Source organism: Anabrus simplex, chromosome 3 (assembly GCF_040414725.1).
Source record: "Anabrus simplex isolate iqAnaSimp1 chromosome 3, ASM4041472v1, whole genome shotgun sequence".
In the NCBI taxonomy this organism is placed as follows: domain Eukaryota; kingdom Metazoa; phylum Arthropoda; class Insecta; order Orthoptera; family Tettigoniidae; genus Anabrus; species Anabrus simplex.
The window spans coordinates 467363591-467387879 of NC_090267.1; the positions used below are offsets into that span (position 1 = coordinate 467363591).

Sequence of the window (24289 nt, forward strand, 5' to 3'; positions counted from 1 at the left end):
TTATTTTTCGAAGAGCAGGGTCATATCAACACCTGGGTTTTCAATGTCATAAGTAGGGACAGGTTTGAAATGATATGTAGGTTTTTGCATTTTATAGACAATAACAGCTTGTCTACATACCAAGGGCCTCCCAAACTGTTCAAAATATATCCTATTCTGTGTCATTTGAATAACAAATTTCAGTCCCTGTACTTACCACAGCAAAATATTGCTATTGATGAAAGTCTGACTCTGTGGAAAGGGCGCCTCTCGTTTCGGCAATACTTGCCGCTAAAGGCCTCAGAATTTGGCATAAAAACATTCGAACTGTGTGAGTCAAGTACTGGTTATTTGTGGTGTTTTCTTGTATACACAGGGAAAGGAACTCTCATTGAATCAACTCTTATCACACCCGAAACTCCGAAAACTGCAGCAATTGTCTTGAAATTGTTAGAACCTTTGTTAGGCCACGGACACACCTTATGGATGGACAAATTACTACAATAGTCCAGAATTAGCGAGGGCTCTAAAAAACATCATCATTCAACAGACTGTGTTGGGACACTGAAACTGAACAGAAAAAACGTTCCCAAGGAAGTAAAAGAAAAAAAAACTTAAGAAGGGGGAAATAATAGCTAGGCATTCTGGGCCCGTCACTGTGCTAAAATGGTGTGACAAAAAAAATGTTACGTTCGTGTCCACATACCACAATGAAGAAACAAGACGTGTTACTAAGAGGGGGGAAAGAAACAGTAAAGCCTTTATGCGCGATAGATTACAACTATGGCATGGGGGGCGTTGATCTCAAGGGCCAGTTACTACATATGTTTTTAGTCGAAAGAAAGAACAACTAAATGGTATATAAAGCTGTTCAAAAGACTATTGAATGCAACCGTCCTAAATTCTCTAATAATATTCAGACAAGCCACAGGGACAAGCATTGAGCAGTTATCTTATCGGATTCAGCTGGTAGAAGGTTTGTTTACAAAATATGCTCGCACGGGCGGGGAGCGAAACATTCAAGGCCGGCGCGCATCAGATAACACAGTTCCGAGGTTGCAAGAAAGACATTTTATCAGGAAATTAGCACCAAAAAGTGAGAAATCCAAACCTCGGAGACGTTGTGTCGTGTGTTCAAAACACGGCAAAAAGAAGACGTCGATGTACTGCTGCCAGGAGTGTGACGTGGGTCTCTGTCTCGAAGAGTGCTTCGAACTCTATCACACGAAACTAAATTACTAAGGTAATGTGAAAAAATGATGTCATTATCTGCATGTACATAGTTCTATCATAAGGAATTCCAAATTTCGTGAATATCGTGCTACTCTTATACTTGTAGTAACGCTTTAAGTGAATCAATGTATTTCAGACGCGCGCAGTTGAAATCTCATCCGGCAGCGGGGAAGGAAGCTCTTTAAATGGCTGCGACGCTGAGGGGTTAATACACATCTTCATTTACATACAGCACATTACACCACAGACAACCACCAGAAACACACAATAGTGGATATAACACCCCCCCCCCCACACACACACAGGATTAGCATCAGGAAAGGCATCAGACTGCAAAAATGAATTAAATCCAACCCCAGGTAATTGAGAAAAACCGAGTGAGTTGGCAGTGCGGTTAGGGTTGTGCAACGGTGAGCTTCCATTCAGGAAGTAGGGAGTTCAAATTCCACCGTTGGCAGCGCTGAAGATGGTTTTCCATGGTTTCCCATTTTCTCACGAGGCAAATGCTCGGGTTGTACCTTAAGGTCGTGGCCGCTACGTTCCCAATCCTAGCCCTTTCCCATCCTTCCATCGCCGAAAACCTTTGATGTATTAGAGCAATAAACAAGAGAAAAATTGGGAGAAGTGCAGGAAGGAGAAGATTATGATGATGATTATTTATATTACTAGCAGGTTTGATCCCAGGTCGGCCTGCTGGTTCTTCTTCTAGTGTTGTCCCCTAGATTGGCGATCATCATGCAGTAATTTGTCCTATTTTGTGTTTTCCGTATCATGTGTGCTGTATCATGGATGTTGAACCATTGTCGGAGGTTCTGTGTTCGGTTGTTTGTGTTGGCCTGTATTTGAAGGGGCTTAAATACACCAGCCTCATGTCGGTAGATTTACTGGCACATAAAGACTTCTGTGGGAAAAAATTCAGACTCCTTGGCGTCTCCAAAGAACATTAAAAGTAGTTAGTGGGACGTAAAACTAATATACCGTATTTACTCGCTTATTAGACCTTTTTCTTCTCCCCTCAGTTACAGCCAAAAATAGTAGGGGGGGGGGGGGTCCATTATGCGATAACCTCAAATTTTCTGCAGTGAACATATGACTTCTATGTTATAAATAGCCATAAATTATACATGTAAACATTCTACATTATTCTTGAACAAACCTATGAATGTATTTGAGTTATACGGGCTATTTTCATTGGAAAGCAGTATATCTAAATGCAAAAGGACAGCAAGTGATGAACACTACTTTTAAGCCTACATATAAAGTAAATATAGTCTTTTTAGTTACTCATATCACGTCATTCATTTCATCCCTCGTTAATTCAAAGTCTTTGGGACGAAGAAATTGGACTTCGAATTACGTGATTTCGAATTAACCGCCAACTCTTAATTCAGAAATGCCAACCCTTGCTGCATCAAAAAATATTCTAAGACCTGTATTGCATGCTGTTAATCTTGATTCAAAGTTTAAACCTTTGGAATGCCATGGGAAAAAACTGTATCCAAAATGTATCCAACAAGGTGCATTTACAGTATTCGAATTCACAATACAGTATTCACTTGGATAACTCATTGACAAACATAATCTCATGCAACGAAAGAAAACAAATGCGTGATTCAAAGACGAGAAGAAATCTAAGCTGGCTCCCCTGAGCAAGTACTTTATTCATTGGATTACTGAAATGAATGTATTATAGATGTCCTGTACTTGCACAGGAAGTACCCAATGCCCTTAAAACATCGTAGTTTATCGAACTTTCCTATGATGAGGGGAGAAAGTCTCTCGCTTCCGTCTGCATTCGAACACAGTACAGTGACACACGTATCCTTATAAGATTGCCCGCCATGGTACTTATCTCGTAATTCAGAAATCCGAACCCTTGCCGCGTCACAAAGTATTCTAGGACGCATTAATACACGCAATCACCTTGATTCACAGTTTAAACCTTTTAAAATGCCTTGGAAAAATCTATTCCCGAAATGTATCCAACAAGGTGCAATTATATTATTCAAATAATGCACTGAAATAAATCACTGTCAAACATAACCTCACGCATTGAAAGGGGGAGGAAAAAATGCACGATTCAAAGACGAGGATAAATTATGCTGGCTCCCTTATGCAAGTCCTTTATTCATTGGATTACTTGTACTGAATGCATTTTAAATATCCTGTACTTGCACGGAAAGTGCCCAGCGCCCTTAAAACATCGTGGCTTATCGAACTTCCCTATGACGAGGGGAAGAAGTCTCTTGCTTCCGTGTGCATTGCAACCTAGTGCAATGACCCGCCCCCCCCTCGTACGATTTCCCGGCTGGCAATTCCCTCCCATAAAACCCAAGTCCGTTTGGGCTCTGCATTAAAAAAACAATGCAGTTTCATTGGCATTGATTATATGAGCCACGCTTCTTCGCCAGCTGTCGGCATTACAGGAGTTCGCGGATTCTACTTCTCCGCACACTGCCTGTTAAGTGATATTATGGTGTTCCTTAAAATGCTGAACACAAAAGAATTACGATTTTACTCAAATTTAGCAAATATGAAGCACACTGTAAACACACCGAAGTGAGTGAAAATACTGAAATCTACCCAGCACGTTCCGAAAGACGCGTTCTATCATGACGCGGATAAATTTTGAATTTAAATTACTCTGAAAAAACTATTTTTTAAAATATAAAGGCAGTTTGAATTAAAAGTCTGAAATCGATAATGGGACCAACATTATTCTTCGAATTACGAATTATCCGTATTTCGAATTGAACAATTTAAATAACATGCAAAACCGTACCTCATGTTTCTGGGAATGAGAGCTTCTTCAAATTAGGTGGGACTTTGAATTAACCGATTTCGAATTATCGAGGTTCTACTGTAGTAGGTTCGAACCCCACTGTCGGCAGCCCTGTAGATGGTTTTCCATGGTTTCCCATTTTCACACCAGGCAAGTGCTGGGGCTGTACCTTAAGGCCACGGCCGCTTCCTTCCCACTCCTAGGCCCTTCCTATCCTGTTGTCGCCATAAGACCTGTATTTTTCAGTGCATCGTAAAGCAAATTGTAAATTGGGGGACGGCCGTAAAAACTCACTACACAGATTCATCTCGCTTCATACTCGACCCCATAAAGAAAAAGGATAAGGGTATCATATCATATTGCGCAGTATTGATGCAAAAGAATTTAATGGCCATTTGTCTCTGTCAGTTGAGTCATACTCCTACCACACAGTAAATCTGAGTAAACCTGATCACTGCTTTCATTTGAATTATCGCCTTGTGCTGCCAACTTCCCTGTTACTGGCATGTCGTTCAAATGTCATCTTCACTGCCATCAAGAGCATTCGAGGTCCCGTCGTTTTGAAACTTTTAAAAATAGTTTCATTCTAGACTATAGAGTCCGAACAGTGAGAATCTATTCCCAAATGGTTTCTGGAGATGGTCTCTGATATTCCCAGTTGGTGTATGTGTAGCAGAAGCCACTCCTTCTGAATAAAGCCATGCTGTAGAAAGCGTGCCAAACCACTGGAGTTTGTTAAGAGATTTACCCCCCACAGTGACCGGAAGCATTGTTTGGATAACTGCAGCTGTTGAAAGCCAGATTCTTATTTTTAAGTGTATTTCATGCTCGTTCTCTACATTTATCACATCAGGATTTACCTAAACAGTGGTAAATGAGAGACCGCATTGTTTAGGTTAGGTATGCTATCAAGTGCCGGGATAGTGCCAGAAGCTCCATGACAGAAATAATACAAATAAATAACAGGAAAGTTTGTCACATTTATGGATATATACAGGTTTGGCAGTAATGAGTTTTATCATAATGTTTAATTTCGTACGATTGTTGTCTCCATTTTTTAATTAACGCATAGTATGTTAAGTTTTGCGTCTCTGTAAATCGCCAAAAGGGGGAACGTAAAATCAATATCATTATTATTGTTGTTATTGTTATTTGTTAGGTACATTGGCGAGTAAAATAATTGTTATGATTGGATTGTTTTTATCACGTTTTAAACCTACTTCTCCCCCCCAAAACCTGTATTAGTCCAAGTTAAGAAATATTAAACAATCGCTTTGTTAATGATCTTGCATGCTATGTAAATAGCAATAACCATGAATATTTTTAACTAGAGTAAACTTGTTTCCTCAACCTGGTGGTGCACTTTCTTTAGTCACGGCCCGGAAGCTGAGTTGCATGTACCATTTTATCACATATCAACTTTTCGGCCATTCGTAAATCTCTAGCAGTACTGTACCGGGAATCGAACTCAGGCTCCCGAGAACGGCAGGTAATTGTGCTAACCATTACGCTGGGGGACATTCTTAACTGCAAAAAGGACATTAAAGCATGACTGATGCGTGATTGCATCATGTGGGTCGGACACGAAAGTATTCACTTATTTGTGCGGCGTCGTCAGAGCTGCAGTAGGCCTACGCTACGGAGGTGGACATTTCTTAACTACGAAACACAGATGTACTGCAAGACTTTCGACGCGTGTGTCGTACGGATGGAAGTATTCACAAATTTGTGTGATGTCGTCAGAGCTGCAGTAAGGCTTGTACCCACTTCGAAGCAGAGTTGTTCTTCTCCGACAAATTAAGTTTGGAGGGGGTCTTGTGTGCAAGATTTATTTTCTTTGTCTCAAAAAGCCACGTGGAGGGGGGGGGGGGGGTTCTAATACATGAGTAAATACGGTATTATTTATGTAACTAGAAGATGGTATTAATATTGAGAATAGTAAAATCTTCCACTCCTTATTGTTCTTGTGGGTGGGGGAGATAGAATAACACCCACGGTAGTACCCCTGCCTGTCATAAGAGGCAGTAAAAGATGCCCCAGGGGATCTTAATTTGGGAGCATGGGTTAGCGCCCACAGGGCCCTCAGCTGAGTCCTCGCATTGCTTCCACTTGCGCCAGGCTCCTTAGTTACATATATCCTATCCGACCTACCTTGGTCAACTCTTGTTCTTTCCCGACTCCTACGGTGTTAGGTTCCCGAGGCCTTGGGAGTCTTTAATCTTCAAGTCCTTCGTGGCCCTTGTCTTTCTATGGCCGATGTCTTCATTTTTCGAAGTTTCGTATCCCTTCCATTTTTTTCTCTCTGATTGGTGTTACATAGAGGATGGTTGCCTAGTTGTACTTCCTCATAAAACAATAATCACCACCACTTATTGCTCCACTTTGCCTCACATTTCAGAAAGGGGGTATATTCTGTCAGTAGTTAGCATATGTTATGGCACAGCCAGTTTTCCGCAGTTTGGCCCAGTAGTTTGTACATACTATCCCATACCTGCTAACCCTTCCGATTTACCCAGAAACTTTCTCGTTTTTAACTCTTATTCAGCTTTTCCAATTTATTTTTACTTCCTATTTTTTACCAATATAACCTCTAGTACGGCCAATACTCTTCCCCTAGGATAAAAGATAAATTCTTATCTGCTTGTGTAATTTACAAAACCTAATTTTCAAGCGTATTTATTTGATGCTTTATTTCGTGGGGGTTTTGTCCGTCGCTTTCATGTATTGTGTTTCTTGCTCACCACAGCAGCGTGTGCACTTTATACAACTGGGGATTCGGGGCGACAATCGTCCTGCAAGCAAGAGAGGCCAGCGCCCGCTAGAAACTCAATCGGGACGAAAGAATGAGTTTGTTATTGTGTTCGCGCACTGTTAACATCGTTTCTATGCATAGTTTTGTCGGAGTTGTAGGCCACGTGTTTTTTCTTGCATTTCTATGCTTTCCCCCTGTGTCAAAGTTGTATATTAATAATGTATGGGACATATTGAATTGTTTTGTATGTGGTAGTTTCGTGTATTTAAGTGCATAATTTTAATGAGTTGAATGTTTTTAACAGGGTTGTTTCGGTGACAGTTTCTGGTATTTTCTTTTTTCGTTATGGCCGAAAAATATAACAAACATTATCTCCAAGTGTTCAGAGATACCTATAAATTTCAGTTCGTTACCGTCTGATGGAGGAAACTATCATATTTTCTTGCGTAATTAACACCCTTGCATAATTTACGTATACCAATATTTGTGGGTCCAAAGTGGAGAAAAAGAAATGTTCACATATTTGACGCACCCATAACTTAACACATCCATCACGCAGCTCCGGATGCTTTTTGAAATAAAGATGTCAAGTACTCAAGTAGCAGGCTTCCTATTATGAAAGCGGGCATTCCAAATACAAGCAACGTGCTGTTATTAACCTGTTACAAAGTATCGACTTCATAGTCGTAGCAATGATATAATGTAATGGTTTTGTAAGAAAATATTTTCCACCTTTTTATTTTGCCTTTGGCAATTTATATTATATTTATATTATCATGTTTCGATCATCATCAGCTGTATACACAAAAGCTTAGATAAAAAAGCATTAAAGTAAGCACATAATAAAATCCTTGTTAACTTTAAAACTATTGTTAGTAAAGGACGTATGGGTTGGAAGGGGGGCGGGTTGTGTTGCTGTGGGAAATGTACGGGTGTTACAAGGAAGTTAATTTAAAAACTTCTATCTTATTGAGCTAAAATTTATCTTTTAAGTCCCGAAGGTGTAGTTAAATTCACTTATTGTTGTGGGTGTTGTAGAAGAAATGTTTTTAACTAGAATGTGCTTATTCTTTCATTGAATTCTAGTCTTCTTCCTAGTCGCATTGTACTGTGCTGGAAAATGTGTTGAAAAGGTTGATCCACTTGTTTGTCCTTCACTAAGTTCAAAAGGTTTTTGTTTTTCCTCGTTGCTTTACGTCGCACCGACACAGATAGGTCTTATGGCGACGATGGGACAGGAAAGGGCTAGGAGTGGGAAGGAAGCGGCCGTGGCTTTAATTAAGGTACAGCCCCAGCATTTGCCTGGTGTGAAAATGGGAAACCACGGAAAACCATTTTCAGGGCTGCCGACAGTGGGGTTCGATCCTACTATCCCCCGAATACTGGATACTGGCCGCACTTAAGCGACTGCAGCTATCGAGCTCGGTAGTTCAAAAGGTGGATTCACTGTTGGTTTAAGTTAGTTGTGTTCAGACATTTCAGGTTGGATAGCTTGTTGCACGATCTGTAACCGGCAGAAAAATATGCGCCAGTTAGTTGAAATAATCTCCGGAAGTGTTGTCTAAGGAATTGTTTTGTGTTAAAATAATGGAAAAAGATTGAGAAATATTTTTACTTACCCCTGTCCGATTCACTTTCTTGCTTTAATGCTTTTTTATCTAAGCTTTTGTGTATACAGCTGATGATTGCAAAGCAAATGAAACATATACTGTTATTTTTAATGATATTATAAATTGCCAAAGGCAAACTAAAGGTACGATTAGGTGGAACCATGTGACCTTGCCGCAGTGGGGAGGCTTGCGTGTTCCAATGATGCAGATAGCCGAGCCGCAGGTGCAACCATATCGGATGGGTATCTGTTGAGAGACCAGACTAACGAATGGTTCATCGAAAGGGGGGTAGCAGCCTTTCGATAGTTGCAAGGGCGGCAGTCTAGATGATTGACTGATATGGCCTTGTAATAATACTCAATATGGCCTAGCTGTGTTGGTACTGCTACACGGCTGAAAGCAGCGAGAAACTACAGCCGTAACTAACTCCCGAGGACATGCAGCTCTCTCTGTATGAATGATGTACTGATGATGGCTTCCTCCCGGGTAAAATATTCCGGAGGTAAACTAGTCCCCCATTCGGATCTCCGGGTGGGGACTACACGAGAGGGGGCGATCATCAGGAAGATGGATACTGACATTCTGCGAGTCAGAGCGTGGAATGTTAGAAGTTTGAATCGTTGTGGTAGGTTAGAGAACCTGAAAAGGGAGATGGATAGGCTAAAGTTAGATGTAGTTGGTATAAGTGAAGTACGTTGGCAGGAAGAACAAGATTTTTGGTCAGGCGACTACCGAATTATCAACACAAAATCAAACAGAGGAAATGCAGGAGTTGGTTTAATAATGAATAAGAAAATAGGGCAGCGGGTAAGCTACTACGACCAGCATAGAGATAGAATTATTGTCGTCAAGATAGACACCAAACCAATGCCCACCACAATAGTGCAGGTCTATATGCCTACTAGTTCAGCGGATGATGAAGAAATCGAAAGAATATATGAGGAGATAGAAGATTTAATACAATATGTAAAAGGTGACGAGAATCTAATTGTGATGGGAGACTGGAATGCAGTGGTAGGCCAAGGAAGAGAAGGTAATATAGTAGCAGAATTTGGATTGGGACAAAGGAACGAAAGAGGAAGTCGGCTGGTTGAATTCTGCACTGATCATAATTTAGTCCTTGCCAATACTTGGTTCAAACACCACAAACAACGGCTGTATACATGGACGAGACCTGGAGACACTGCAAGGTATCAAATAGACTTCATTATGATTAGGCAGAGATTCAGAAACCAGGTGTTGGATTGCAAAACTTTCCCAGGAGCAGACGTGGACTCTGACCACAACTTGTTGGTCATGAAATGCCATCTGAAGTTGAAGAAATTGAAGAAAGGAAAGAATGCAAAAAGATGGGATCTAGACAAGTTGAAAGAAAAGAGTGTGAGGGATTGTTTCAAGGAACATGTTGCACAAGGACTAAATGAAAAGGCTGAAGGAAGCACTATAGAGGAAGAGTGGAGGGTCATGGAAAATGAAGTCAGTAGGGCTGCTGAAGAAATGTTAGGAAGGAAGAAAAGATCAACTAAGAATCAGTGGATAACTCAGGAGATACTAGTCCTGATGGATGAACGACGAAAATACAAGAATGCTAGAAATGAAGAGGGCAGAAAAGAATACAGGCGATTAAGGAATCAAGTGGATAGAAAGTGCAAGGTAGCTAAGGAAGAATGGCTGAAGGAGAAGTGCAAGGATGTCGAAGGCTGTATGGTCCTGGGTAAGGTAGATGCTGCATACAGGAAAATCAAGGAAACCTTTGGAGAAAGGAAATCGAGGTGTATGAATATTAAGAGCTCAGATGGAAAGCCACTTCTAGGGAAAGACGACAAAGCAGAAAGATGGCAGGAGCATATCCAGCAGTTGTATCAAGGTAAAGATGTAAATAATTTGGTTCTGGAACATGAAGAGGCTGTTGATGCTGATGAAATGGGGGACCCAATTTTGAGGTCAGAGTTTGACAGAGCTGTGAGTGACCTCAATAGGAACAAGGCACCTGGAATTGATGACATTCCCTCTGAATTACTGACTGCCTTAGGAGAAACCAGCATGGCAAGGTTATTTCATTTAGTGTGCAAGATGTATGAGACAGGAGAAGTACCATCCGATTTTCGGAAGAATGTTGTTATACCTATTCCCAAGAAAGCCGGTGCTGACAGGTGTGAAAACTACCGCACCATTACTTTAGTATCTCATGCCTGCAAAATTTTAACACGTATTATTTATAGAAGAATGGAAAAACAAGTTGAAGCTGAGTTGGGAGAAGATCAATTTAGATTCAGAAGAAATGTAGGCACACGTGAAGCAATACTGACTTTACGTCTGATCTTAGAGGATCGAATCAAGAAGGACAAGCCCACGTACATGGCATTCGTAGATCTAGAAAAGGCATTCAATAATGTTGATTGGACCAAGCTATTTATGATTCTGAAGATGATAGGGATCAGATACCGAGAATGAAGAATTATCTACAATCTGTATAAAAATCAGTCTGCATTGATAAGAATAGAGGGCTTTGAAAAAGCAGCAGCAATCCAGAAAGGAGTGAGGCAAGGCTGCAGTTTGTCCCCTCACCTTTTCAATGTTTACATAGAACAGGCAGTAAAGGAAATCAAAGAGAAATTTGGAAAGGGAATCACAGTCCAAGGAGAGGAAATCAAAACCTTGAGATTTGCCGATGATATTATTTTATCTGAGACTGCAGGAGATCTCGAAGTTGCTGAATAGTATGGATAAAGTCTTGGGTAAGGAATACAGGATGAAAATAAATAAGTCCAAAACAAAAGTAATGGAGTGCAGTCGAACGAAGGCAGGTGATGTAGGAAATATTAGATTAGGAAATGAAGTCTTAAAGGAAGTAGATGAATATTGTTACTTGGGTAGTAAAATAACTAACGATGGCAGAAGTAAGGAGGACATAAAATGCAGACTAGCACAAGCAAGGAAGAGCTTTCTTAAGAAAAGAAATTTGCTCACTTCAAACATTGATATCGGAATTAGAAAGATGTTTTTCAAGGCTTTCGTGTCGAGCGTGGCATTGTATGGAAGTGAAACATGGACGATAACTAGCTCAGAAAGAAAGAAAATAGATGCTTTTGAAATGTGGTGTTACAGAAGAATGCTGAAGGTGAGATGGATAGATCGAATCACGAATGAAGAGATACTGAATCGAATTGGTGAGAGGAGATCAATTTGGCTAAATTTGACGAAAAGAAGAGATAGAATGATACACATCTTAAGACACCCAGGACTTGTTCAGTTGGTTTTTGAAGGAAGTGTAGGTGGTAAGAACGGTAGGGGTAGACCAAGGTATGAATATGAGGAGCAGATTAGAGCAGATGTAGGAAGCAATAGTTACGTAGAAATGACAAGGTTAGCACAGGATAGAGTGGCATGGAAAGCTGCATCAAACCAGTCTATGGACTGATGACTCAAACACAGGTGGAAATTTTCTTACGGAACCATTAGACTGTTATTAGCTGGCAGGAAATCCCACTGCACTAGTTTAATGAGTGTTCTGGGTGTACAGGACACTCTGTGATCTCAAAATTGTCAGTCCACAGTATTAAAGTAATACTGCATCATACAAACTCGCGATCAGTTACGCCGAAACATACGGGAATAGGGCAGCGGGCAGCAAGTATTCAGTGTCCACATGAAATGTGCGTTACCGCGATAACAGAAGTGCACTTCAAGCGTCCAACAAGTCTTGTAAAGCATTTCGTGGACCAAAAAGCGGCAAGTTTCCACATGTAGAGGAGGATCTGCTTAAATATATGAATTTGTCATGCAACGTTGGATAAGCCTAAGCCGTTTCTCACGAAATTCTATATTTTAAAGAATGGGAAATAGCCGCTGCATATGAAATCAGTGTCTCCGATTTGAAGGTTAGCCGAGGTTTGATTAATTTTATGAAGAGAAATGGACTTTCTCTGCGATGAAGAACAATATTATGCCAAAAAATTACTAACGATTTCAACCATTTTCATCGCTTTGTGATTGAGAAGCATAAAGTGAAGGAATATTTGATCTCCCTTTTTGGAACCGCAGGTCAGACGCCAGTCAGTTTCCATATGCCACAAAGTCGAACAGTTGATAAGAAAGGAACATACAGTGTTATCATACGCACTACCGGAAGCAAAAAACAACAATGTACTGCAATGCTTACTGTAACAGCTGATGGCAGAAAGCTTGCACCTTACATTGTTCTAAAATGAAAAACAATGCCTAAAGCAAAATTTCTGCAAGTGATCCATGTTCGTATTCAAGAAAAAGTGTGGATGGACACGTCACTCGTACAAGATTGGATACGAATGGTTTCGGGTAATGTAGCAGGGTCCCTCCTTTGATGCCCGGCCCTTCTTTTGTTGGACAGTTTTTTTGCCGGTATGTCATTGTTATGACATTACATGAATTGTACTTTATTAGTTCATATTTATTTCACTTCAGGTCGGATTGTCAGCTCGTAATGGGAAGAATATTTTCCAGTGTCGGTACTTCAAACCCACATGTATAACTTACCTGATGAACCTATTTGACTTTTCAGAAAAAATCTCACGCCGGAATTTTATGCCAAATGACGATAACTGCAAATGAGTTGAACCAACTGTGTTTATATTATATGCGGTGTATCGTTTAAATGTAAATGAATAGTTAATCATTTGTAAATATCTGAATTCCTTGAATAATTTACGCAGCCAAAGTTTTCGCCTGTATTTTTTGTCAAAAAACTGCGTTAATTACGCGAGAAAATACGGTACTATGCATTTTGTTGCGTGTGTCGGTGTGACATAAATATTATTATTCGTATGTGTCATAAATGAGAATGATTAGGTACATTTTCTTGTAACCATTTTTGTTTTTTTAGTTAAAGATTTTAAATTTAGTGGTCAATTTGCATTGTAACCATAGGATATGTATGCCTTTTGTCCTGACCTTTTTTCACCTTGTCCATGGTGGAATATATGTGATGAAATCCCAAAAAAAAAATCTTCCTATTTTTTGTTTCTAAAAGTTGGCAGGTATGCTATCCTGAGCAAGGTTTCCTCCCAAAATGTCCACTCATGGTAAGCAAACAGTAATTGTTTTGAAGCCTCAGGGTTCCTATTTCATTATTAGACCTGGATAATGAGATTTACACAATTATGTATTCCACAATGACAGAAGGTACCAAAAAATCTGATACACATACAGATGATTGTAGATTGGTGTAAACAAATGTAGGGTTGGATTTTCTTTCTTTTCCTCATTCTGTGGTGGTCAGGTTATTTTGTAACTGGTATGCCTCCAGTGCTGTCACAAGTCAACAGGGGTCAAGTGGGAGGCCATATGCCTTGTGAACAAAGCACACGTGTTATGCCATTCAAACTGGATACTGTATGGTAGTGGATAGAAGATTGGCAAACAGGTGGTGAGCAAATCCTGAGAGACTATCAAAGGGCAAATAGGGGGGATTCACCCCTTTTATATTTCTTAGGTAACATTCACATTTTTAGTTATTGTAAGTGCCGATTGCAGAAACAGTATTTAGATGTTTACTGGTAAACAATGTCGAAGTATGGCTGCAGCATTGCAAAGACGTTATTTATCATTTACATACTGTCTAAAACGGATATTCGGCCAGCCATGTTTAAATACTGCCGAGAACACTGTTTAACCTCAAATTTTAGGAGTGAATCACAGAGTTTATGAATGCACCATGAATCATATATTTTGTATTATGTTGAGACGATACCAGGAAGAAAGGTTAGTTTGACTGCCTCCTGTGAGTCGTCTGCTGAAAATCACAGCAATTCATTTGAAATGTATGGGGAGGTACAGTTTAAAATAAGACTTTGCTTTTCAACAGATCATATAAGGAAATTATTTCTTGAGCCTGACACAAGGGACAGTCCGGTAAATATCAACTTTACTACAATTATTGGCAGCCGATATATTTTTATTATATTTGGGTTAATTTTCCTGGAATTATAGGTCACTACATCCATATCAGAATAAATTGTCCCTATTGTCAGAGGGCTGTCGCATTTATCATCCGGGAGGGATTCAGTTATATTTACTGCCAAGCAAGTACACACAATAGGAAAAGGCAAGAAGTGCCGTAGCCATAATAACAGGCCCCAGTATTGGCCTGGTGTAAAAATGGGAAAACTATGGAAAACAATCTTCAGGGGTGCTGGTGGTGCGTTTCGAACCTACGATCTCCAGAATGCAAGCTACATCTATATAGCCCATACAACTGTTTTGGTTACACAGTATTATAGTTTCATCTTCCCTTCGCTGATGCTATTTAGATTATACTCACCATAAAAACACTATAGTCAAATCTAAGTTTCCTTGTACGGTGGAGTGTGTCTTTAGTCTCAATAATATGAGAATTCATTTTAACCGAAAGCGATATTATCTGTGTGCAAGTGATGTGTTATGTGTAGGAAGACTTAATGTTAGGAGCGAGTGCATACAAATTCTATTGGTTGTGACAAGCAGAGTGTTACATGGAAGATACTTCTATTTCCACTTTTGAATCAGTATTGAAACTTTAAACGACTTCTAGCTAAACAACAGCTGAATATTGTTTATGCATTGGAGCATCGTGCGTATCTTAAGACGTTATTTTCGTAGACTTTGTCTTAGGCTTAAAACTAGTCATAGTTTTGGCAATCAGCCCTAAGAGTTACATAGTTGATTTCTTTTTGAATTGTTGAAGTTCCTAAAAGATTTAACTCTTATGGATTATAGATTATAAAAGTAATGTACAAAAATTTCTTCAAAATATATTAAAGGACATAGATTTGTAAATTATTCTGTGTTGTTTAAAACAATTAGTACATGTTTTACTTTTCATGATAAGGTAATCTCCAAAACCTAAACATTTGAATACAGTTACCTGTCTGCGACTGGAAGCATTAACATAAAAGCACCTTAACACTTGTTTACATTAAACTACCATTGCTGTCAATGCCTGTACATGGGATTTACAGTAATAGATGCCTATAGCTTTGAAATTAACATAATACTATAGAATGTACAAAATATAGTTTTAAGTATCATATTATTTTAATTTCCCTTAGTTGTGTGTTGTGAGTAAATAGTAGCATCTCTGTTAAAGGTACATTCACTCAAAGAATCGTGCAAGTCTTGGCTTCCAGCTTGGAGTTAATCATTTAGCTGATCGCACAGACTTGGAACTGAAGGCACTTCGTGGTCGTCAGTACAGTGAAGGCTATAACGGTGGTCAGCCTTTCCCATATAAGAATGTCAAGGATATGGTTGATAGTTTACCTGAAAGTTTGGATTGGAGGTTATATGGAGCTGTTACTCCAGTTAAAGGTAAGTAAATACTAAATTTTAAATTTGATAGAAATGGTGTTACTGTTAAATTTTTGATCGTAAAGTACTAAAATACTTTATTTTGAAATTCTATGTCACCGTGATGTGTACCACTAGGTGGGGAGTATCTGTGGGTTTATTATCTTTGGGGAAAAAATGTAACCCTTAGCGGACAAATTTTTTTCTTGTGCAGTACTGCACTAGTCGTTTTTTTTTTTTCCTTCAAAAAAGCTCTATATTTACAATGAAGGTATAATGAAGAGGCAAAATTTGACTCAAAATATTATGAATTAATTTGTCACTCTAGATACACACTATAAGCAATAAACATGTAGTTGAAGGACAGTTTGTCCCTTTCCTACTTATATTTCTTCTCCATGTGGTACTTCTCGAATCATTCATTTGTATTTTTTCTCTTGCATAGCGGTTAGTCTCATCAATTTGTTGTACCAATTCTTCCATAAAAAATTCAGCAGGAGTAGATGATTTCTTACCTGCGGGAGGTGAGAAACCACTAATCAAACTGTGTGGTTTCTTTACAAAGTTCAGATCAGCTGGGCGATAAACTCTCCAACCGTTGTCTGGTTCACTAGTATTTGTATCGCTTTCATTCTCACTTTCAACTACTTCCTTTTCACTAGAATGGTCATCACGCTCAGAAACATCAAACTCGCTGCCCACAATTAATAATTCATCATCACTGCTGTCAGTTTCATCTAAAAAAGGAGCTATATCAGACGAAGTAGCACTAACCTGTCTGCGCACCGCCATTTTCACAGCTGGCTAATGTAAACAACAGCTCGTTCTTTATTTATCTGTAAAACTCATAAAACAAAGTTTTAACGCATGTAGAAGGCTGTGACATTCCTAAAGGTTCTATAAAATAACTATAGATAAAAGCAGCACACATAATTGCTTCAGATCAAGGGTTATGAATTTCATGTTGTTGGTCTGTATTGAACTGAGAATAACATGTGAATAATAACACAGTAAAGGTTTCCACCTATTCAATACTAATATGTATTTACAATATTTTAAATGACATGGAACTAGTTTCGACCCACCTAGGGGTCATCATCAGCCATATTAACGCATAAACAACTCTTGTCCAATCCTAAAACATGTTATTTTAGCGGTAAGAATCTTTTGGATTTATAATTTATAAAGTGAAGTGTGGTAATGAAATGAAAAATGAAAAATTATTAATTATTACTCACCTGTACCATACTAACATTTTTCATTTCATTACCACACTTCACTTTATAAATTATAAATCCATAAGATTCTTACTGCTAAAATAACATGTTTTAGGATTCGACAAGAGTTGTTTATGCGTTAATATGACTGATGATGACCCCTAGGTGAGTCGAAACTAGTTCCATGTCATTTAAAATATTGTAAATACATATTAGTATTGAATAGGTGGAAACCTTTACTGTGTTATTATTCATATGTTAATTGCTTCAGACGTGTATATACTAACTGTGGAAACCGCTGGCAGGTATATCCCGACATACGTCCCCAACAGGAAACTGGGATGTCGGGAAATGCCCGACAGTCGTCCGCTGAGGGTTAAAGGCAATAATTCAGTAAATATAAAGTTTAGATGGTCACTTGTTATGCATTTCAAAGAGGTTATCTTTTGGTTCATACTGGGAGGAATTATTGACACTTCAACATTCTTCTTAAAGAACTACTGTTCTATAATGGATCATAATAGTACTATACTTCTCTTGTGGAATCATGAAACAAACATTTTAAAGCTTCTGAAAAACTTTCCACAGACAGAATGGATAAGTAGAACATTTTGGATGTAGTACATTCTCACATCATACATGTGTGAAAGAAGTATTTTTTTTTTTGCAGGTTTAGAAACTGCTCATTTGTGAACAAGTGACAGTCAAAATAGATTAGAATACTCTCATACTTGAAACTGGGGGGAGATTATTCATTTATTGAATGAAATTCAAATTGTTTCTGATACATGCACTTAATTTTCCTTATTATAATTCGTTTGTCTATTACTACGTGAAACATAATAAATAGCAAAACATATTAAATAAATAATCTCATATCATATGCATGTGAAGGAAATAATTTTTTCAGCTGTTGTAGAACCTGCTCATTCACAAACAAGTGAAAGTCAGTATAGGGTAGAATATTCCCATATCACCTGAAACTGAGGAAAGACTACTTGTTTATTGAATGAACTCGAAATTGTTTTTGTTAAGTTTAATTTTCCTTATAATAATTAGTTTTTCTATTACTACATTCAACATTACAACTAAACAATATAAATAAGTTTACAAAAGCAGTTATTTTGTCCTAGATGTTATAGAGTGTTATATATTCTTGGGGACAAACATGTACCCTACCCTTGAAAATAAAAATGCAAAATGAACTACGTCTAGTGCTTGCTGGGGAAGTTACTGTGTGGGACTTGAATCTTTTATGGTGATTTATTTTGTCTTTTTAAAGTTTGTGAACTGCCAAGTCTGTTCTCACGATCCACCGGTAGATCATGGTCATCATGTTGCTGGCCCTTTGTATAACTGTTAAGGATGTGTTGAGTTGGTGGTTTTCTACTCTTAGTAGTTATGCAGTTAATAGCCCTAGTATCTTGTAAATAAGTTGAGGGTTTACTGCTGCTGATATTTATGTTTTGTGCAGATCAGTCCGTATGTGGATCTTGTTGGAGCTTTGGTACTACAGGCGCCATAGAAGGAGCATACTTCTTGAAATATAATCAGTTGGTTCGTTTGTCTCAGCAGGTAAGGACAAAATACGTTGGTTACTAGCATGAATTTCTTCTGTTCTATAGTAATGATGGTATTTTGCTTTGTCACCAATTTATGAATAGTCAGAACTGGTTAAGACGTCCCTCTCTAGCATGTTTCCCTGTTTATTATGCCATTATTCTTAAGTTCCAGGTCATGTCCTATTAAATACATGCTAAAGAAACCTGGATAGCACATTTGTCACTCTTTAGTAAGTTCTTGACTCCCACCATAAGAAATTTAAATTAGCTTTCCTGGCTACGTTGCACCTTAAATTTAACAGCAACATTGTTTTTCATTTTTTAACACCGTTCCCTCTTTATGACCTGGGCAAGAACACGAAAGGCACATGTCAGCAAACATTTCAAGATTGTATCAGTCAAGTGACACTAAAGAACCTAACATGCTCAGGAAGGAGTTGAGATGCTATTGTGGGAAGGAGTAGTAGTTAGTGACCACCAGTTAGAAAGGGATGGGCAAGGTGCAGCAATTTGATGTTCGGATGTCGATCTGCTCTGGACTAAGAATGAGTTGGTCTGAGTAGTCTCTCAGTTTAGAAAAATGGGTAGATACATGTAATTTACTCCACTGTGAAAGTGAGTATACATTTCAACAAGGAAGTATTTGACTTGTTTTTGTGTGCTTTCATGGGTATTGGTTTGTGCAGACAGAATTGTGGATGTTTGACTGTCACTGTGCCCTGTAATCAAAAAGTTTTGATTTTGATTATTATGTTGAATACTAGCGATGCTATGATGAATTTCAGAGGTATCATAGATATTGTACATGAGCTGTTCACTATGGAATGTGGTAAAACTGATTGTGGACCGAAATGAGACTGTTGCTTTTTTGTTCTTTTTTTTTCTTTCCTGGGATTATCCAGGTTCCTACTTAATCTGCCTACAATTCCCACTTCAATGCTGAAAATCTCTCATTAGTGGCTCCCTCTGTTGTTAAGATACGAGAATTTACAATGGGAGAATGGGAGAAACACTTTTGGACCGAGCGAGTTGGCCGTGCGGTTAGGGCTGTGTAGCTTGCATTCGGGAAATTGTGGGTTCAAATCCCACCATTGGCAGCCCTGAAGATGTTTTTCAACATTTCCCCATTTTCACACCAGCAAATGCTGGGGCTGTACCTAACGCCACAGCCACTTTCTTCCCAATCCTGATCCTTTCCCACCATTTTGTCGCCAAAAACCTTTGTGTTAGTGCAATGTTAAACCACTGGCCAGGAAAAAAGAAAGGTCTTTGGGAGCTTAACAGACCAGTTATTGGCTAACCTATTCCTAGATGTATTACAGATCATTGGTCAGTTATTGTTGATGTACCAAGATTGCAGGTTCAAACGCAGCAGACGTAGTCAAATTTTTGAAAGGCAGAAAGAAGTCCATTCGGCACTTCCTCTCGTCAGATACTGGTATGCAAAAGAACTCTGGCAGGACATTTGATGTTTGTTTATTAATTAAAACTGTCATAACCTGGCAAGTTGGCCGTGTGATTTGGGGCGCGCAGGTATAAGGTTGCATCCGGGAGATTAGCGGGTTCGAATCCCACTGTCGGCAACCCTGAAGATGGTTTTCCACGGTTTCCCATTTTCACACCAGGCAAATGCTGGAGCTGTACCTTAATTAAGGCCACGGACGCTTCCTTCCCAGTCCTAGACCTTTCCTATCCCATCGTCGCCATAAGACCTATTTGTGTCGGTGCAACGTAAAGCAAGTAGCGGAAAAAAAACCTGTCAGTCTGCCTAACAGTTCTCATTTCTCTGCCATGTGATGGAGTAAAACAGAATGTCCAAGAAAATGTTTAGTCTGTCCTTAGAGCAGCCATTCATAGATACAGTTAAAGGCCATCTTGAAGGGAGAGTAGTTTTAACTCAATATTACCGGGCGAGTTGGCCGTGCGCGTAGAGGCGCGCGGCTGTGAGCTTGCATCCGGGAGATAGTAGGTTCGAATTCCACTATCGGCAACCCTGAAAATGGTTTTCCGGGAGGAAACTCATTGGTTTGCGTTGGCTATGAGTGGCGCCATTGTGTGAGAAACACCATAGGTCTGCGTTATCTGTACCAAGTACAATACTTTTGAGTAGTACCGTCTTGTGTGGAACACCGTGAGTTTCGCTACTTTTGATTAGTACCCCAACATGCCAATACCATGGTTCTACTTTACTCGCGACATGTACCATTCTGTGGGGCCTTAGACATGGATTTTGCACCCCTTTCGACATCAAGCATCGTGCTTTATGAGTGGTCCCTTGGTCACTAATCAATTATGTATGATCTTTGAGTCTGATCCACTGTATTTTGGTTGTTTGTTTCTTTTTTTTTTTTTTTTGTTGGGTTCATGTCCATCCATTCATTCTTCATGACGACATTATTATTATTTTTTGGTCAGTGGATGAATTTGACATTTTTGTTCTTTCATTTCGTACCATTAGGGGCCGATGACCTCGATGTTAGGCCCCTTTAAACAACAAGCATCATCATCATCATCACACTCTGTACGACTGGGCAAGTTGACCGTCTGGTTAGCGGTGCACAGCTATAAGCTTGCATCCGAGAGATAGTGGATTCGAACCCCATTGTCGGCAGCGCTGAAGATGGTATTCCGTGGTTTTCCACATGCTGGGCCTGTACCTTAAGACCTAAGGCACTCCTAGCCCTTTCCTATCCCATCGTCGCCATAAAACCTATCTATGTCGGTGCAACGTAAATCAAATAAAAAATACTCTGTACGCAGCAGTAATCCTATCTACCGGAGATGAGGGGCGACAGAAGACACAAAGCACATCACGACAAACAATGGTCAATGTAATGTTATTGTTGATCAATGTTATGAGCTTTCTATATTGTAGGCCTTCACATTTAGTTTTCTTTCGACTCTGATTTGTAAAATATTTTATACCATAAACTGTAGTTTCTTATTCTCCGACTTTACATACCGATTTTCATTAAATACTGTTTACCCATTTTCTCGTTACTCGGCGCTGATATGGACTTAGTAACAAAAATCCAAATTCATGAATATCCTTGTGATCATAGCCAGTACGGTAACAATGTATAAGACATGAATAATAGGAAATTTAATACTATATAACCTTAGTTATGTAGCATTCATCAATTACACCTCTAATAAGAAATATTTGAGAATTACATTTTAGGCCTTCCCCTAAACTACCATTTCACTCAGCGTGAATAAAATAATGTACAGCCTAGACTATAGCAAATTCTTTCCTGACTTTGCACACCGATTTTCATCAAGATAGGACTACTAATAACAATATTTTGAGAATTACATTTTAGGCCTTCCCCTAAACTACCATTTTTCTCAGCGTGAATACAATTATTGATAGCCTAGATTGTAGCAACTTATTCCCCAACTTTGCATACCAATTTTCTTTAAAATACGACCACTAATAACATAAATAGTTGAGAATTCAATTTTAGACCTTCCCCTAAACTACTATTTCACTCAGCGTGAGTAAAATGATTTATAGCCTAGATTGTAGAGGCTCATCCTCCGACTTCACATACCGATTTTCATTAGACCACTAATAACATAAATAGTAGAGAATTCAATTTTAGGCCTTCCCCTAAACTACCATTTCACTCAGCGTGAGCAAAATGATTTATAGTCTAGATTGTAGAGGCTCATCCCCCGACTTCACATACTGATTTTCATTAAATTCTCTTCAACCGTTTTCTCGTGATGCGTGTACATACATACAGACAGACAGAAATTACGGAAAAGTAAAAAGTGCATTTTCTTGTTACTATGGACATGACCGATACAGAAATACCATTATTTTCAAATTCTGAGCAATGTACAGGCAAAACTCTTATTTTATGTATATAGATTTTATTTATGGTAAATTATATTTATTAATGTATTTATTTATGTACTTAGAGCTAGTTTTTCGTTCATTGTTTACGCTGTGTTCTGAACAAGTTTTTGTTGGCCTATTGTATTTTTAGGACTATTGGTAGTAGTCAAAGGAGTATCTAGTTATCAGATGTCAAAGCAATTAATGTTCTTTCCTACACATATCCTGATGAAAGGAATATAATTAACCCCCTGAAGGTCACGGCGCAATATATTGCGTGTCGCAGTTTGAAGTGATATATCTTCATAACTGTATGTCTTTGGACAATGATTAAAAAACGGATAGCTCCCTACATCTGTTGGCTATATTTTTAAGTCCTTAGGTTATTATCACCACGGGGAGCGCTGGAAATGAAATGTTTTTAAGCAGATGTCTTCAGCTTTAGCGAGTCAATTGCAAACAGTTGAACATGGCTGCGCAAAGGCAAGTTGACTTGCTTACAAGCGACGATACAGTTCGTGAAATTCTTATGAATACTGAAAGTGATTGTTCACTATTTGAAGACAGTGATGAAGACGATGTAGGAGGTATATTTGGAAATAATTCAAGTGGTGAAGACTTCAGTGAAAGTGAGAATGAGGTCTTACAGCCGCCACGCCCGAAGCGAACGAACGTAAATAAAGCGCCTAGTAATCACAGAGTTTGGGAAGACGAGACTATAACTAACCAATTCACGCCAACCGCTTTTAACATTGATGGCAGTAAGTCAGGAATTCAGAATGTTTCACTGACGAAAAATTCTTCAGAAATTTACATTTTCAAAAAATTGTTGTCCGCCTCTGTAGTGTAGTGGTTAGTGTGATTAGCTGCCACCCATAAAGGCCCGGTTTCGATTCCCGGCCCTGCCACGAAAGTTGAAAAGTGGTACGAGGGCTGGAACAGGGTCCACTCAGACTCGGGAGGTCAGCTGAGTAGAGGTGGGTTCGATTCCCACCTCAGCCATCCTGGAAGTGGTTTTCTGTGGTTTCCCACTTCTCCTCCAGGGAAATGCCGGTGTGGTACCTAACTCAAGGCCATGGCCGCTTCCTTCCCTCTTCCTTGCCTATCCTTTCCAATCTTCCCATCCCCCACCAAGGCCCCTGTTCAGCATAGCAGGTGAGGCCTCCTGGGCGAGGTACTGGTCATTCTCCCCAGTTGTATCCCCCGACCCAATGTCTCACACTCCAGGACACTGCCCTTGAGGTGGTAGAGGTGGGGTCCCTTGCTGAGTCTGAGGGAAAAACCAACCCGGAGGGTAAGCAGATTAAATAAGCAAGTAAAAAATTGTTCCTTGTACCTTGTTTTGAGGATTATCATACCAAAAAACCGTTACTAAAATGTTTCACAATTTTTGTGCTCAAACTAGTTGTTTGATGTCTTGTTAACATACTATGTTAAGTTCATTCGTTTCATAAAATATAATGCCTCTTGAGGGTTGTTTTGCAAACATGTGCAGTATACCTGAATTTTGGGGTGTGCAGTTGACTAAGAAACCTGACTCTCAAAGGGTTAAATGTGTTTACTTAGCACCATAATCTAATGCACTGAATAGAACAAAACATTACACACAACAAAAATGTCAAAAGTTTAAATCTGTTTTGATACGCAACTTGTCCCGACAAGCTGTGCAAGCAGCTACAAGGTTAACTTCCGTCTGAGCGCACACTCTGCTCTTTTTTCTGCTTGAGTTGGAGCACTGCTCATTGAGCTGAATTGTGCCTGCCTCTGATCTAGACGTTTCATATACTAATGATGCCAACTCCAACACTTCGAATATCACTATGATTCTTGGACAAAGCGATCAAATTACTGCAAGGGTTTAGGGTTTTGCATAGGACCCTTCCTTCCTTCCCACACGGACATGCTATTGTTTATCCACTTATGTGTTTCTATCCATATTCCTTTCTGTGTACGACTAGTTTATGTTTGGTTTATTCTAAATTTTTAGAATGGTACCCGACACTAATTT

At 39.1% G+C, this 24289-nt stretch overlaps 1 protein-coding gene across 1 annotated transcript in view; it reads left to right on the plus strand.

Moving 5' to 3' along the window:
- CtsK1 (C1 family peptidase 26-29-p) overlaps window positions 1–24289 on the plus strand; it is a 141261-nt gene that overhangs the window by 73619 nt on the left and 43353 nt on the right. Inside the window, exons 7-8 of the mRNA XM_067143587.2 lie at window positions 15459–15679; window positions 18350–18450. Coding sequence (XP_066999688.1) covers window positions 15459–15679; window positions 18350–18450 — 322 coding nt within the window. The remainder of the gene's footprint in view (window positions 1–15458; window positions 15680–18349; window positions 18451–24289) is intronic.